Source organism: Hemitrygon akajei, chromosome 18, assembly GCF_048418815.1.
Source record: "Hemitrygon akajei chromosome 18, sHemAka1.3, whole genome shotgun sequence".
Taxonomy (NCBI): domain Eukaryota; kingdom Metazoa; phylum Chordata; class Chondrichthyes; order Myliobatiformes; family Dasyatidae; genus Hemitrygon; species Hemitrygon akajei.
Genome location: NC_133141.1, coordinates 77,105,274 through 77,120,699, shown reverse-complemented (window position 1 = coordinate 77,120,699; position 15,426 = coordinate 77,105,274). Strand labels below are relative to the sequence as shown.

Here is a 15,426-nt window from a genome sequence, read left to right as displayed (position 1 = left end):
GCCAGGTCCATGCCCTGACTGATCCAGATGTTTCTGGACCATGGCCCGTCTGGTCCATTATTTTATGCGCGTGTAACTGTGTGGGGGTGGCGGCCGGTATAACTGTGTCTGGGGAGGGGGAGGGGGAGGAGGTGCGAGCCGTTTGGTTACACTGTCAATCCTGCCCCCCCCCCCCACAGAGAAAGTCATCCCTCCGGACTCCACGCTGTACTTCGATGTCGTCCTCCACGACATCTGGAACGCGAACGACAAGGTGCGGACGAAGACGACCTACCGGCCGGCCGCCTGCAACCGCACGGTGCGGAACAGCGACTACGTCCGCTACCACTACAACGGTACCCTGCTCAACGGGACGCTCTTCGATTCCAGGTGGAGCGGGGGTCGGGCCGCGGCGCGTGGCGCTCTCCCGCGTGCGGCGTGGGGCGTCGATTCCCCTCACCCCCACCCCCGCCCCCAGGAGTGACAATCTCTCTGTCTCTAGCCCGCGTAAGGGGGGAAGGGGGGGGGGCGCGGCAGAAACCCGCAACGCAAGAAGCTGGGGATCGCAGTGAGTCTCTCCCGCCCGTAAGCACCGCGCCGCCCCCAGCCAGCAACGTCTCACCTACGTCCAACCCTGAATTAGCATCACCGGGGCAGATTGCTGAAGGCAGGGCGACGGCCACTCAGCCCATCTAGCCTGTGCCGGGTTGCGTTATTTGCATTGTTATGGGGGTAGAGCGCGGAACAGCCCGCACCTAGTCTAATCACGGCGGAAGTCACAATGACCGATCAACCTCCTCACCCGTACACCTGCGGGAGGAACCCCACGCGGTCACGGGCTGGGGGGCGGGGGGGGAACGCGTGCAAACTCCTGACGCAGGACGCCGGGCTCCGTCGCCCCGTTCCGCGTCAGGTGTGCGCGGGTTCCCGGGGTGCCGCGGACGGCGGGTCTGGAAGGGGTCTGTACCCTGGGCACCAGAAGGGAGGCAGGTGGCAGCAACAGCCGTTCAGAGGGAGTAAACTTTGTTAGCTGCCCGCAAAAGGTCATCAGAACTGTACACTGAACTCCGGAACGCCCCAAGCAGTAATAGTGTTGCTTCTAGTACGGTGCTCAGTTCTGGTCGCCTCACTACAGGAGGGACGTGGAAACCATAGAAAGGGGGCAGAGGAGATTTACGAGGATGTTGCCTGGATTGGGGAGCGTGCCTTATGAGAATAGGCTGAGTGAACTCGGCCTTTTCTCCTCGGAGCGACGGAGGATGAGAGGTGACCTGATCGAGGTGTAGAAGATGATGAGAGGCATTGATCGTTTGGATAGTCAGAGGCTTTTCCCCAGGGGCTGACATGGCTAACATGAGAGGACACAGGTTTAAGGTGCTTGGAAGTAGGTACAGGGGAGATGTCAGGGGTAAGTTTTTCCACACAGAGAGTGGTGAGTGCGTGGAATGGGCTGCCGGCGACGGTGGTGGAGGCGGATACGATAGGGTCTTTTAAGAGACTCCTGGACAGGTACATGGAATTAGAAAAATAGAGGGCTACGGGTAACCCTAGGTAATTTCCAAGGTAGATAGATAGATACTTTATTCATCCCCATGGGGAAATTCAACATTTTTTTCCAATGTCCCATACACTTATTGTAGCAAAACTAATTACATACAATACTTAACTCAGTAGGTAAGGACATGTTTGGCACAGCTTTGTGGGCTGAAGGGCCTGTATTGTGCTGTTGGTTTTCTATGTTTCTGTGGCTCCCTGATAGGAAGCTGGATAAATTACACAAGGCGGGGGGTGTGAGGGACTGCGGGTGGGAGGGGGAGAGACAGGGAAGTGGTGGCAAGAGGATAGAAATAGCAGGACTGAATTTGTGTCAGATTCTGGTTCGGGTGAAACTGTACTGTCTCTGCTCTCAGCAGTCCCTCTTCAAACCTCCCTCACTCCCTACTCCTCCTCCTCCAGCCACAGTCGCATGAAGACGTACAACACATACGTGGGGATCGGCTGGTTGATCAAGGGGATGGAGGAAGGTCTCCTGGGGATGTGTGTCGGAGAGAGACGGGTCATCACCATCCCCCCATTCCTGGCCTACGGGGAAACCGGATACGGTAAGCCAAGTCCCGTCGACCGACCCAGCTCCACAGCACTGGGAGGCACAGCACCATGAACGATAGATTAGACCAGCAGTCCACAAGACGTGGGACCAGAATTGACCAGAAGTCCATAAGACATGGGTTCAGAAGTTCATGGGACATGGGAGCAGAATTGATCAGAAGTTCATAAGACATGGGTTCAGAAGTTCATGGGACATGGGAGCAGAATTGATCAGAAGTTCATGGGACCAGAATTGACCAGATATCCACAAGACATGGGACCAGAATTGATCAGATGTCCATAAGATATTGGGACTAGAATTGATCAGAACTCATGGGACATGGGAAGAGAATTGATCAGATGTCCATAAGACATGGGACCAGAATTGATCAGAACTCATGGGACATGGGAAGAGAATTGATCAGATGGCCATAAGACATGGGACCAGAATTGATCAGATGTCCATAAGATATAGGACCAGAATTGATCAGATGTCCATAAGACATGGGACTAGAATTGATCAGATGTCCATAAGACATAGGACCAGAATTGATCAGATGTCCATAAGACATGGGACCAGAATTGATCAGATGTCCATAAGACATGGGACAAGAATTGATCAGATGTCCATAAGACATGGGAATAGAATTGATCAGATGTCCATAAGACATGGGACCACAATTGACCAGAAATTCATGGGACATGGGACCAGAATTGACCAGATGTCCATAAGACATGGGACCAGAATTGATCAGATGTCCATAAGATATGGGACTAGAATTGATCAGAGCTCATGGGACATGGGATCAGAGTTGACCAGATGTCCACGAGACACGGGAACAGAATTGACTGTAAGTCCATAAGACATGGGACCAGAATTGATCAGATGTCCACGAGACACGGGAACAGAATTGACTGTAAGTCCATAAGACATGGGACCAGAATTGAGCAGAGGATCATAGACATGGGACCAGAATTGAGCAGATGTCCATAAGACATGGGACCAGAATTGATCAGATGTCCATAAGACATGGGAACAGAATTGAGCAGAGGATCATAGACATGGGACCAGAATTGATCAGATGTCCATAAGACATGGGACCAGAATTGAGCAGATGTCCATAAGATATGGGACCAGAATTGATCAGAGGTCATGGGACATGGGAATAGAATTGATCAGATGTCCATAAGATATGGGACCACAATTGACCAGAAATTCATGGGACGTGGGACCAGAATTGACCAGATGTCCATAAGATATGGGACTAGAATTGAGCAGAGGATCATAGACATGGGACCAGAATTGATCAGATGTCCATAAGACATGGGACCAGAATTGATCAGAGGTCCATAAGATATGGGACCAGAATTGATGAGAGGTCATGGGACATGGGAATAGAATTGATCAGATGTCCATAAGATATGGGACCAGAATTGACCAGAAATTCATGGGACATGGGACCAGAATTGACCAGATGTCCATAAGATATGGGACTAGAATTGATCAGAGCTCATGGGACATGGGATCAGAGTTGACCAGATGTCCATAAGACATGGGACCAGAATTGATCAGATGTCCACGAGACACGGGAACAGAATTGACTGTAAGTCCATAAGACATGGGACCAGAATTGAGCAGAGGATCATAGACACGGGACCAGAATTGATCAGATGTCCATAAGACATGGGACCAGAATTGATCAGATGTCCATAAGTCATGGGACCAGAATTGAGCAGAGGATCATAGACATGGGACCAGAATTGATCAGATGTCCATAAGACATAGGACCAGAATTGATCAGATGTCCATAAGACATGGGAATAGAATTGATCAGATGTCCATAAGTCATGGAACCAGAATTGATCAGAAGATCATAGACATAGGACCAGAATTGATCAGAGCTCATGGGACATGGGATCAGAGTTGACCAGATGTCCACGAGACACGGGAACAGAATTGAGCAGATGTCCATAAGACATGGGACCAGAATTGATCAGAGGTCCATAAGATATGGGACCAGAATTGATCAGAGGTCCATAAGACATGGGACCGGAATTGATCAGATGTCCATAAGACATGGGACCAGAATTGAGCAGAGGATCATAGACACGGGACCAGAATTGATCAGATGTCCATAAGACATGGGACCAGAATTGATCAGATGTCCATAAGTCATGGGACCAGAATTGAGCAGAGGATCATAGACATGGGACCAGAATTGATCAGATGTCCATAAGACATAGGACCAGAATTGATCAGATGTCCATAAGACATGGGAATAGAATTGATCAGATGTCCATAAGTCATGGAACCAGAATTGATCAGAAGATCATAGACATAGGACCAGAATTGATCAGAGCTCATGGGACATGGGATCAGAGTTGACCAGATGTCCACGAGACACGGGAACAGAATTGAGCAGATGTCCATAAGACATGGGACCAGAATTGATCAGAGGTCCATAAGATATGGGACCAGAATTGATCAGAGGTCCATAAGACATGGGACCAGAATTGATCAGATGTCCATAAGACATGGGACCAGAATTGATCAGAGGTCCATAAGATATGGGACCAGAATTGATCAGATGTCCATAAGACATGGGACCAGAATTGATCAGATGTCCATAAGACATAGGACCAGAATTGATCAGATGTCCATAAGACATGGGACCAGAATTGAGCAGAGGATCATAGACATGGGACCAGAATTGATCAGATGTCCATAAGACATGGGACCAGAATTGAGCAGAGGATCATAGACATAGGACCAGAATTGATCAGATGTCCATAAGACATGGGAATAGAATTGATCAGATGTCCATAAGTCATGGAACCAGAATTGATCAGAAGATCATAGACATAGGACCAGAATTGATCAGAGCTCATGGGACATGGGATCAGAGTTGACCAGATGTCCACGAGACACGGGAACAGAATTGAGCAGATGTCCATAAGACATGGGACCAGAATTGATCAGAGGTCCATAAGATATGGGACCAGAATTGATCAGATGTCCATAAGACATGGGAATAGAATTGATCAGATGTCCATAAGTCATGGAACCAGAATTGATCAGAAGATCATAGACATAGGACCAGAATTGATCAGAGCTCATGGGACATGGGATCAGAGTTGACCAGATGTCCACGAGACACGGGAACAGAATTGAGCAGATGTCCATAAGACATGGGACCAGAATTGATCAGATGTCCATAAGACATGGGACCAGAATTGAGCAGAGGATCATAGACATGGGACCAGAACTGTTTAGAAGTCCATGAGGCATTGGGAACAGAAGTCTATCAAAGCACATATATGTCACCATATACGGCCCTGAGATTCATTTTCTTGTGGGCATACTCAATATATCTATAGAATAGTAACGAAAGAAATGTCACCCAACTAGGATATTCAACTGAAGTGCAGAAGACAACAAACCAGCTGCAACTACAAAAAGAAGAAGAAATAATAAATAAATAAATAAATAAATAAGCAATAAATATCGAGAATGAGATAAAGAGACCTTGACAATGGGTCCGTCGGTGGTGGAAACATTTCAATGATGGGGCAAGTGAAGTTGAGTGAAGTTATCCCCATTTGGTTCAAGAGTCTGATGGTTCAGGGGGTAATAACTGTTCGTGAACCTGGTGGTGTGGGTCCTGAGGCTCCTGTACCTCCTTCCTGATGGTTGAGGGGTAATGACTGTCCCTGAACCTGGTGGTGTGGGTCCTGAGGCTCCTGTACCTCCTTCCTGATGGTTGAGGGGTAATAACTGTCCCTGAACCTGGTGGTGTGGGTCCTGAGGCTACTGTACCTCCTTCCTGATGGTTGAGGGGTAATGACTGTCCCTGAACCTGGTGGTGTGGGTCCTGAGGCTACTGTACCTCCTTCCTGATGGCTGAGGGGTAATAATTGTTCCTGAACCTGGTGGTGTGGGTCCTAAGGCTCCTGTACCTCCTCCTTGACGGTTGAGGGGTAATAACTGTTCCTGAACCTGGTGTTGTGGGTCCTGAAACTCTTGCATCTTCCTGAAGACAGCGTGTCCTGGGTGGTTGTGGTGGGGGGGGGGTCCCGATGTGGGATGATAGTTTGCTGTGATTGCATTTCATGTAGAGGTGCTCAGTGGTCATTGGGGGGGGGGGGGGTGTCACTTTACTACACCGTATGCACTGTTTTTGTAGGATTATCCGTTCAGACCTTTGTCACTCTTTTCGTTTCGTTAAGCAGGCCAGCTCTCCCTCCAAGGAGTCTTTGATTTTCTTTTCTCTCTCTCTCTCTCTCGCCTGCCCGTTAGGTGACGAGATCCCTCCTCAGGCCAGCCTGGTGTTCGACACCTTACTGCTGGACCTGCACAACCAGAACGACAGCATCTCGGTGGAGAACCAGGTCATCCCCGAGCCCTGCGCCCGCAAGATCGAGTCCGGAGACTTCATTCGCTATCACTACAATGCCAGCCTCCTGGACGGGACCCTCTTTGACTCGAGGTGAGCCCTCCTTCCACTCCGCTCGCGGTGGCTGCTCAGGCGAACGAGTCCGCTGTTGGAGTCGGACTGAGGTGCCGGCGATCAGGAGGTTGGGATCCTGCTGTTGCCTCTGACGAGTTCGTACGCTCTCCCCGTGACCGCGAGGGTTTCCCCCGGGTGCCCTGGTTCCCTCCCACGTTCCAAAGGAGTACGGGTTAGGGAGAGTGAATTCTGGGCGCGCCGCGCTAGCACCGGAGGCGCGGCAACGCGTGTGGCGGACTGCCCCCCCCCCCGTTGGCGCATCCTCGGACTGCGTTGGCCGCGGTCGCAAACGACGCGTTTCAAACTTGTCTTTAGTCTCCCGTGAGGATTGTCGCAGCGGAGGGCCCAAACCGCGGGCTCACCCCGCTCTCTCCGGTGGGCGTACCGTGACACGTGCGCCTGCGTAGCCTCTTCAACGGAGGGGGGGGGCGGGGAAGGCAGCCGTTTCCTCGACCGGGTCGCTGACGAAGCCCGGTTTTTTTGGCTGCTCTGGGACGTGAACGAGGCAGCCGGATTTCCTACGCGGCAGCACATTTCCAAAAACGAAAAAGTTACACCGGTTCTGCAAAACTCTGGGATGTCTTGGTGGTTATGAAAAGCGCGACACTGCTAGGGCTTGGGGAGTTCGATTCCCGCGTCCTCTGTGAGGGGTTTGTACGTTCCCTCCCGTGTGACCGCGTGGGTTTCCTCTGGGTGCCCTGGTTCCCTCCCACAGTCCAAAGACGTACCGGGTTAGTACAGTCGGCCCTCTTTATCTGCAAGTTCCGCGTGCGCGGATTCAACCAACCGCGAATCGAGAAAACCCGGTAGTGCTCTTCCAGCACTTGTTGTTCGAGCACGTGCAGACTTTATTTCATTGTCATTATTCCCTAAACAATGCAGTGTAACAACTATTTACATAGCATTTACGTTGCATTAGATATTATAAGTAATCTAGAGATGATTTAAAGTATACGGGAGGATGTGCGTGGGTTATCGCGGATTGGGATCGAAAAAAATCGGAAGTTCTCTTACTCAGTAAGTCGGAACAGGTACATCCGGTATTATTTAGCGTCAGTTAGTCAAACGTTTGTCTTAGTATATAGTATATATTTTACCTTTCTATGCATATAAAACACTTAAGAAACATACGTATTTCAATAATTAAACCACTACGTTGCTCAGTAATAATTGTAGCTTTCATCGGGGCAGGGCCTCTCTCACGTTATCCTTTAAAATTGTTCCGATCATTGACCGATTGTAGCCTAATGCTTTTCCAACGACGTTTCACCTCTTTCCGATCGCTTTATTATTTCCACTTTATTTTCAATCATGATCGTGATTATTTTCGTGAACAGAAACACTGCGGATTCGGAGCTCCGCTGGGTCCTAAAGTCCACAGGACTGAGCCAGGTTAAATAATGTCCGGGGTTCCGCTGGGTCCTAAAGTCCACCACACTTAAACAGGTTAAATAAGGGACTTAGCATCCGCGTGTTTTTCCAATCCCTCGCGGATAAGGTGTGCCGACTGTGGGTCAATTCGCCATTGTAAATTGTCCCGCGATTAGTCTTGAGTTAAATCGGTGGGTTTGCTGGCTGGCCCAGCTCATTGGGCCTGTCCGCATTACCTCTAAACAAGTAACAAAAAAAAATGTATAGAAATGTGCGCATTTCGAAGTTTCAGAGGTCCAGTTTAACGTCAGAGAAATGTACACAACGTACATCCTCCAGTTCTTTTTCTTCGCAAACAGAGAAGTGCCCCAGAGAAAACTGTTAGGACCCCAAACTCCCCCCTCCTGCACGTAAGCGGCGGCAAGCAACATTCCCCTCTCCCCCCCCCCCCCCGGCAAAAATAAGCAATTTTGTCCCCAAGACACAGACTCGCAGTCACCCCGAAGCCTTTGCGTTCCATCCGGCATTCGACATCCCAGAGGCTCTCTCTGTCTCCCTAATAAAGCAGAGGGAGGTGTCCGCCCCCCCCCACCCCATTTCCCCAGCTAACGGAGAGACATAACAGCAACCCCCTGCTTCACGATGTTAAAAGTCCCGTTTCGTCGCTTTTCACGAGCTCCGTGCCCGGAGATCGCGAAGATCTCGGGTCCCCCGGGCTTACAGTGAAAGATTTTCCGGCTCCCCCGACGACGCACGGGTCCCCTGCCGTGACGCCGGCCCTCGATCGGCCCGTCCCCAGAGCCCTGAGATCTCAGGTTTCAGAATTCGAGCCCGGGCTCTCAGGCCGAGCCCTCTGCCGTCCCCGAAACCCCGGGGAGCGGGGCCCATTCCCGCAATGAACAGAAATCAGCGTGTAACTCCAGGTCGGGGTCTTCAAAAGAACCCTGAAACAGAGATATCAAAGGTGGAAGTGGAGCTGTTTCCGGAGAGGAAAGCGAAGGAGTCGCCGTCGGGCGCCATCTTATCTCCGTCTCCACATCCTGCACTGATCGGCTGGTGTGCGGCTGCGCCCGCTGTCCCAGCAGTTCGTTCCCACGTACTCACCGCTCCCTGCAGGGGGAAGAAAAACACCCTCTGACCTTCCTTCTCCACTCACCTTGAACAGACGTCATCTGGGATCAGCTCTTGCCACCCCGGGGGGGGGGAGGTGGGTGGGGGGGGGGGAAATGTGGTGGCTGCCCACTCTATCTATGTCTTTCACCACCTTCCGTCATCTTTTAACTGCATGCAGTACTCCCGGAACAACAGACAATAGACAATAGGTGCAGAAGTAGACCATTCGGCCCTTCGAGCCTACACCGCCATTTTGAGATCATGGCTGATCATCTACTATCAATACCCGGTTCCTGCCTTGTCCCCATATCCCTTGATTCCCCTATCCATAAGATACCTATCTAGCTCCTTCTTGAAAGCATCCAGAGAATTGGCCTCCACTACCTTCCGAGGCAGTGCATTCCAGACCCCCACAACTCTCTGGGAGAAGAAGTTTTTCCCTTAACTCTGTCCTAAATGACCTACCCCTTATTCTCAAACCAAAGACCCGGAACACCGGCACCCCGTACGGTTGCAGGATGAAACCTCCCGGCTCTTAAATTCAATCCCACCGGTGATGAAGGCCGACCGTCCCATTTGCCTTCTGCCTGGCCTGCTAACCGGCCTTTCGCGATTCATTGACAAGCACTCCCCAACACCCCCCTGACAGCAGCACGCAGTAGTGTACTCCGTCGTGAGAAAAGGAATCTCGACAAGGGGGTCCAGAAGACCCCGGTGCAGAAAAGGCCATTCGTCCGGTCGGAGATAAGAACTAGGGGCAGGGGCAGGGGCAGGCTCTGCCGTCCAGTGAGATCTGGCCACGGACTCATCTCCACCTCCCTGCCTTTTCCCCATAACCCTTAATTCCCCCACTCTGCAAAAAAATCTATCCAACCTTGTCTTTAATGTGGCAGCCCCCACTGCTTCCCTGGGCAGAGAATTCCACGGATTCCCCACTCCCTGGGAAAAGCAGTTCCTCCTCATCCCCATCCTAAATCTACCCCCCCAAATCTTGAGGCTGCGTCCCCTAGTTCTAGTCTCACCTGCCAGTGGAAACGACTTTCCTGCCTCTATCTTATCTATCCCTTTCATAATTTTATACGTTTCTGTAAGACCTCCTCTCATCCTTCTGAATTCCAGCGAGTACAGTCCCAGGTGACTTAATACTCCTGATAGTCTAACCCCCTCATCTCTGGAATCAACCCGGTGAACTTCCTCTGCACCGCCTCCAAAGCCAGTATATCCTTTCTCAAGTATGGAGACCAGAACTGCACACAGTACTCCAGATGCAGTCTCAGCAGCACCCTGTACAGTCGCGGCATAACCTCCCTGCTCTTAAATTCAATTCCTGTAGAAATGAAGGCCAACGTCCCATTGGCCTTCTTGATAGCCTGCTGCACCTGCAAACCGACCTTTTGCGATTCATGCACAAGCACCCCCAAGTCCCTCCGCACAGCAGCATGCCGCAATCTTTCACCATTTAAATAAGAATCCGATCTTCCATCTTTCTTTCCAAAGTGGATGACCTCGTATTTTCCAACGTTGTTTTCCATCTGCCCACTCACTTAACTTATCAATATCTCTCTGCAGACCCTTCGTATCTTCTGCACAATTTGCTTTTCCACTCAATTCCGTATCATCAGCAAAGTTAGATACACAACACTCAGTCCCCTCTTACAGAATCGTTCACGTCTATCGTGAACAGTTGGGGGCCCAGCACCTACGGCACACCCCTCACGGCTGATTGCCAACTCTCTGCGTTCTATTAATTAGCCAATCCTCTATCCATGCTAATACATCAACCCCAACTCTATGCATCCTTATCTCATGGACAAGTCTTTTATGTGGCACCTTATCGAACGCCTTCTGGAGATCCTAAGTTCACGTCCCTCTATTTTGAGTCTGTGTCCTAGACTCCCCCACTATAGGAAACATCCTCTCCACATCCACTCTATCTGTGTCCTCCAGTCCTAGAATCCCCCACTATAGGAAATATCCTCTCCACATCCACTCTATCTGTGTCCTCCGGTCCTAGAATCCCCCACTATAGGAAACATCCTCTCCACATCCACTCTATCTGTGTCCTCCGGTCCTAGACTCCCCCACTATAGGAAACATCCTCTCCACATCCACTCTATCTGTGCCCTCTGGTCCTAGACTCCCCCACTATAACATCCTCTCCACATCCACTCTATCTGACCCTCTGGTCCTAGACTCCCCCACTATAGGAAACATCCTCTCCGCATCCACTCTATCTGTATCCTCTGGTCCTAGACTCCCCCACTATAGGAAACATCCTCTCCACGTCCACTCTATCTGTGCCCTCTGGTCCTAGACTCCCCCACTACAGGAAACATCCTCTCCACATCCACTCTATCTGTGCCCTCTGGTCCTAGACTCCCCCCACTATAGGAAACATCCTCTCCACATCCACTCTATCTGTGTCCTCTGGTCCTAGACTCCCCCACTACAGGAAACATCCTCTCCACATCCACTCTATCTGTGCCCTCTGGTCCTAGACACCCCCACTATAGGAAACATCCTCTCCACATCCACTCTACCTGTGTCCTCTGGTCCTAGACTCCCCCACTATAGGAAACATCCTCTCCACACCCACTCTATTCGATAGGATTCAATGAGATCCCCCCCCCCCCCCCCATTCTTCTAAACTCCAACAACAGTCCAAAGAAGTACAGGTTAGTAGATTAATTGGCCATTGTAAATCGTCCTGTGATTCGGCTGGGATGAAAACCATGGGATAGCTGGACAGCACAGCTCAAAGTGCCGGAAGGGCCTGTTCTCAATTCAACATTAAAGAAAAGGCCCCATTTATTCCCAGTCTTTGTCTCCTGCCAGCCAGTCATTCAATCTTCGAGTCGTTTTATCTGCACGGATGTCTTCTTTTGTTTGTCAGCCTTTGTCGGTTTTTCATTGATGTTGTTGTCGTTCTCTGACAGACTGTGAATATCTACTAGAAAGTGAATCCCGAAGAAGCGTGTGTTGCCGTATTCGCACCTCGATGACAAATTCACTGTGAAGCTTGAGCGTGAGGTTTGAACTCACTCTTGATCAATTCTCCTTGCAATGCATTATCTCTGTGGAAGGAAATGCAAAAGTCTACAGTTCGTAGTAAATTTTTATTATCAAAGCTCATGATATGTCACCAGATACATCCCTGAAATGCATTTTCTTGCAGGCATACTCAGTAAACCTATAGAGTAATAATCGCAACAGACTCAATGAAAGACCGTCCAACTCGGGCGTTCAACCAGAGGGCAGAAGACAACAAACTTGGCAAATACAAAAGGAAAGAAATAGTAAGAAATAAGTAACAAGAACATGAGCAAAAGAGTCCATGAAGTTACCCCCTTTTGTTCAAGAACCTGATGGTTGGGGGGGGTAATAACTGTCCCTGAACCTGGTGGTGTGGGACCTGAGGCTCCTGTACCTCCTTCCTGATGGCTGAGGGGTAATAACCGTTCCTGAATCTGGTGGTGTGGGTCCTGAGGCTCCTGTACCTCCTTCCTGATGGTTGAGGGGTAATAACTGTTCCTGAACCTGGTGGTGTGGGTCCTGAGACTCCTGTACCTCCTTCCTGATGGTTGAGGGGTAATAACTGTTCCTGAACCTGGTGGTGTGGGTCCTGAGGCTCCTGTACCTCCTTCCTGATGGTTGATGGGCCAATAACTGTTCCTGAACCTGGTGGTGTGGGACCTGAGGCTCCTGTACCTCCTTCCTGATGGTTGATGGGCTAATAACTGTTCCTGAACCTGGTGGTGTGGGACCTGAGGCTCCTGTACCTCCTTCCTGCTGGTTGAGCGGGTAATAACTGTTCCTGAACCTGGTTGTGTGGGTCCTGAGACTCCTGTACCTCCTTCCTGATGGCTGAGGGGTAATAACTGTTCCTGAACCTGGTGGTGTGGGACCTGAGGCTCCTGTACCTCCTTCCTGATGGTTGATGGGCTAATAACTGTTCCTGAACCTGGTGGTGTGGGTCCTGAGACTCCTGTACCTCCTTCCTGATGGTTGATGGGCTAATAACTGTTCCTGAACCTGGTGGTGTGGGTCCTGAGGCTCCTGTACCTCCTTCCTGATGGTTGCGGGGGTAATAACTGTTCCTGAACCTGGTGGTGTGGGTCCTGAGGCTCCTGTACCTCCTTCCTGATGGTTGAGGGGGTAATAACTGTTCCTGAACCTGGTGGTGTGGGTCCTGAGGCTCCTGTACCTCCTCCCCGATGGCAGAGGGGAAGAAGCTGTTCCTGAATCGCTGAGTGTGTGTCTTCAGGCTCCGGTACCTCCTCCCCGATGGCAGAGGGGAAGAAGCTGTTCCTGAATCGCTGAGTGTGTGTCTTCAGGCTCCTGTATCCCCCTCCCTGATGGCAGAGGGGAAGAAGCTGTTCCTGAATCGCTGAGTGTGTGTCTTCAGGCTCCTGTACCTCCTCCCTGATGGCAGAGGGGAAGAAGCTGTTCCTGAATCGCTGAGTGTGTGTCTTCAGGCTCCTGTACCTCCTCCCCGATGGCAGAGGGGAAGAAGCTGTTCCTGAATCGCTGAGTGTGTGTCTTCAGGCTCCTGTATCTCCTCCCTGATGGCAGAGGGGACGAAGCTGGTGGTGAGGGTCCTGAGGCTCCTGTACCTCCTTCCTGATGGTTGAGGTGTAATAACTGTTCCTGAACCTGGTGGTGTGGGTCCTGAGGCTCCTGTACCTCCTTCCTGATGGTTGAGGTGTAATAACTGTTCCTGAACCTGGTGGTGTGGGTCCTGAGGCTCCTGTACCTCCTCCCTGATGGTAGCAATGGGAAGAGGGCCTGACCTGGGTGATGGGGGTCAGATGCTGCCCTCCTGAGGAAACACCTTTTGATGAGGGGCTCGAAGCCGGCGCCCTGAGCGGATCTGGCCGAGTTTCCAACCCTCTGCCTCCCTTTCCCGATCCCGTGCAGGGGCCCCCTCCGTAGCAGGCGGTGCTGCTTCTGGTTAGCGAGCTGCCCAGGGCGCATCTGTAGGAGTCGTTAGTGACCTACCAAATCTCCTCAAACTCCCCCGGTGACCAGCTGGGTAACCTGGAGGCCTTTGGGACGCGGGTGGAAGCTCACACAGTCGCAGGGAGAACACACAAACCCAGCGGAACTGAACCCCGGCCGCTGTCGTCGTAATCGTGTTCCGCTAATCACCCCTCCACCGTGCGGCCTTCTCTTGTGGCTCTCTTTAATTTTAAACACTTTCAACTTGACGTTCTTGCTCGGGACTGGTGGTGCTGGTTATCTGACACGAGGACGAGAAAGTCTGCCGACGCTGGGGATATCCAGAGCAACGCGCGCGTACACAAAATGCCGGAGGAACTGGGCAGGTCAGGCAGCGTCTGTGGAAAAAAGTACAGTCGACGTTTCAGAGCGAGACCCTTCATCAGGACTGGGGGCGGGGGGGGGGAGGAGAATCAGGTCAAGAAATAGAAGTGGCCGGTGATAATGTGAAACCGGGAGAGGGGGAGGGAGGAAAGAAAGATCTGGGAAGCCGATTGGTGAAAGAGATAAAGGAGGTGAGACCCTCTTCTGTCAGATTCTCCCTTCTCCAGCCCTTCACCTCTTTCACCAAAGAACTTCCCAGCTCTTTATTTCACCCTCTCCCCCTCTCCCCGTTTCACCTCTCACCTTGTGCTTCTTCCTTCCGCTCCCCCCACTTTCTCACGCTGACCCCTCTCCTTTTTTTATCTCCTCCAGTCCTGATGAGGGGTTTTGCCCCAAAATGTCGACTGTTTACCCTTCTCCAGAGGAGCTGCCCGGCCTGCTGAGTTCCTCCAGCGTTTTGTGTGTGTGTGTGTGTGTGTGAGTGTGTGTGTGTGTGTGTGTGTGTGTGTGTGTGTGTGTGTGTGTGTGTGTGTGTGTGTGTGTGTGTGTGTGTGTGTGTGTGTGTGTGTGTGTGTGTGTGTGTGTGTGTGTGTGTGTTGCCCGGGCTATCTCACCCTCATTAGCCCAACACAGGCAGCTGTTCATTTACAAATGCGAAGCGAAATGATCTCAGAACGTTGCCAGAGTAGATTAGTTGGAAGCGAAAGGTTCATTCTGCAAAATCCTGTGTCGTAGTGGCCTTGACAGCCTCTGGCCTATCGATTCAAAGCTCGATATCACAACTTTCTTTTTCCTCCTGGGTGGAACACACGAGATTTTTCAGATGCTGGAAATTCGGAGCCACGCAGACACACACACACACAGACACACAGAGACAGACACAGACACAGACACACAGAGACAGACACACAGCCACACACACACACAGACACACAGAGACAGACACAGACACAGACACACAGAGACAGACACACAGCCACACACACACACACACACAGACACACACACACAAACACACACACACACAGACACACACACACACACA

The 15,426-nt window shown here is 51.0% G+C and overlaps 1 protein-coding gene across 1 annotated transcript in view; it reads left to right on the top strand.

Annotated features, from left to right (window-relative positions):
* Positions 1 to 15,426, top strand: part of LOC140741535 (peptidyl-prolyl cis-trans isomerase FKBP10-like) — a 59,700-nt gene that overhangs the window by 12,612 nt on the left and 31,662 nt on the right. Inside the window, 3 exon segments of the mRNA XM_073071837.1 lie at positions 180 to 369; positions 1,936 to 2,081; positions 6,365 to 6,554. Of these exon segments, the coding sequence (XP_072927938.1) occupies positions 180 to 369; positions 1,936 to 2,081; positions 6,365 to 6,554 (526 nt within the window).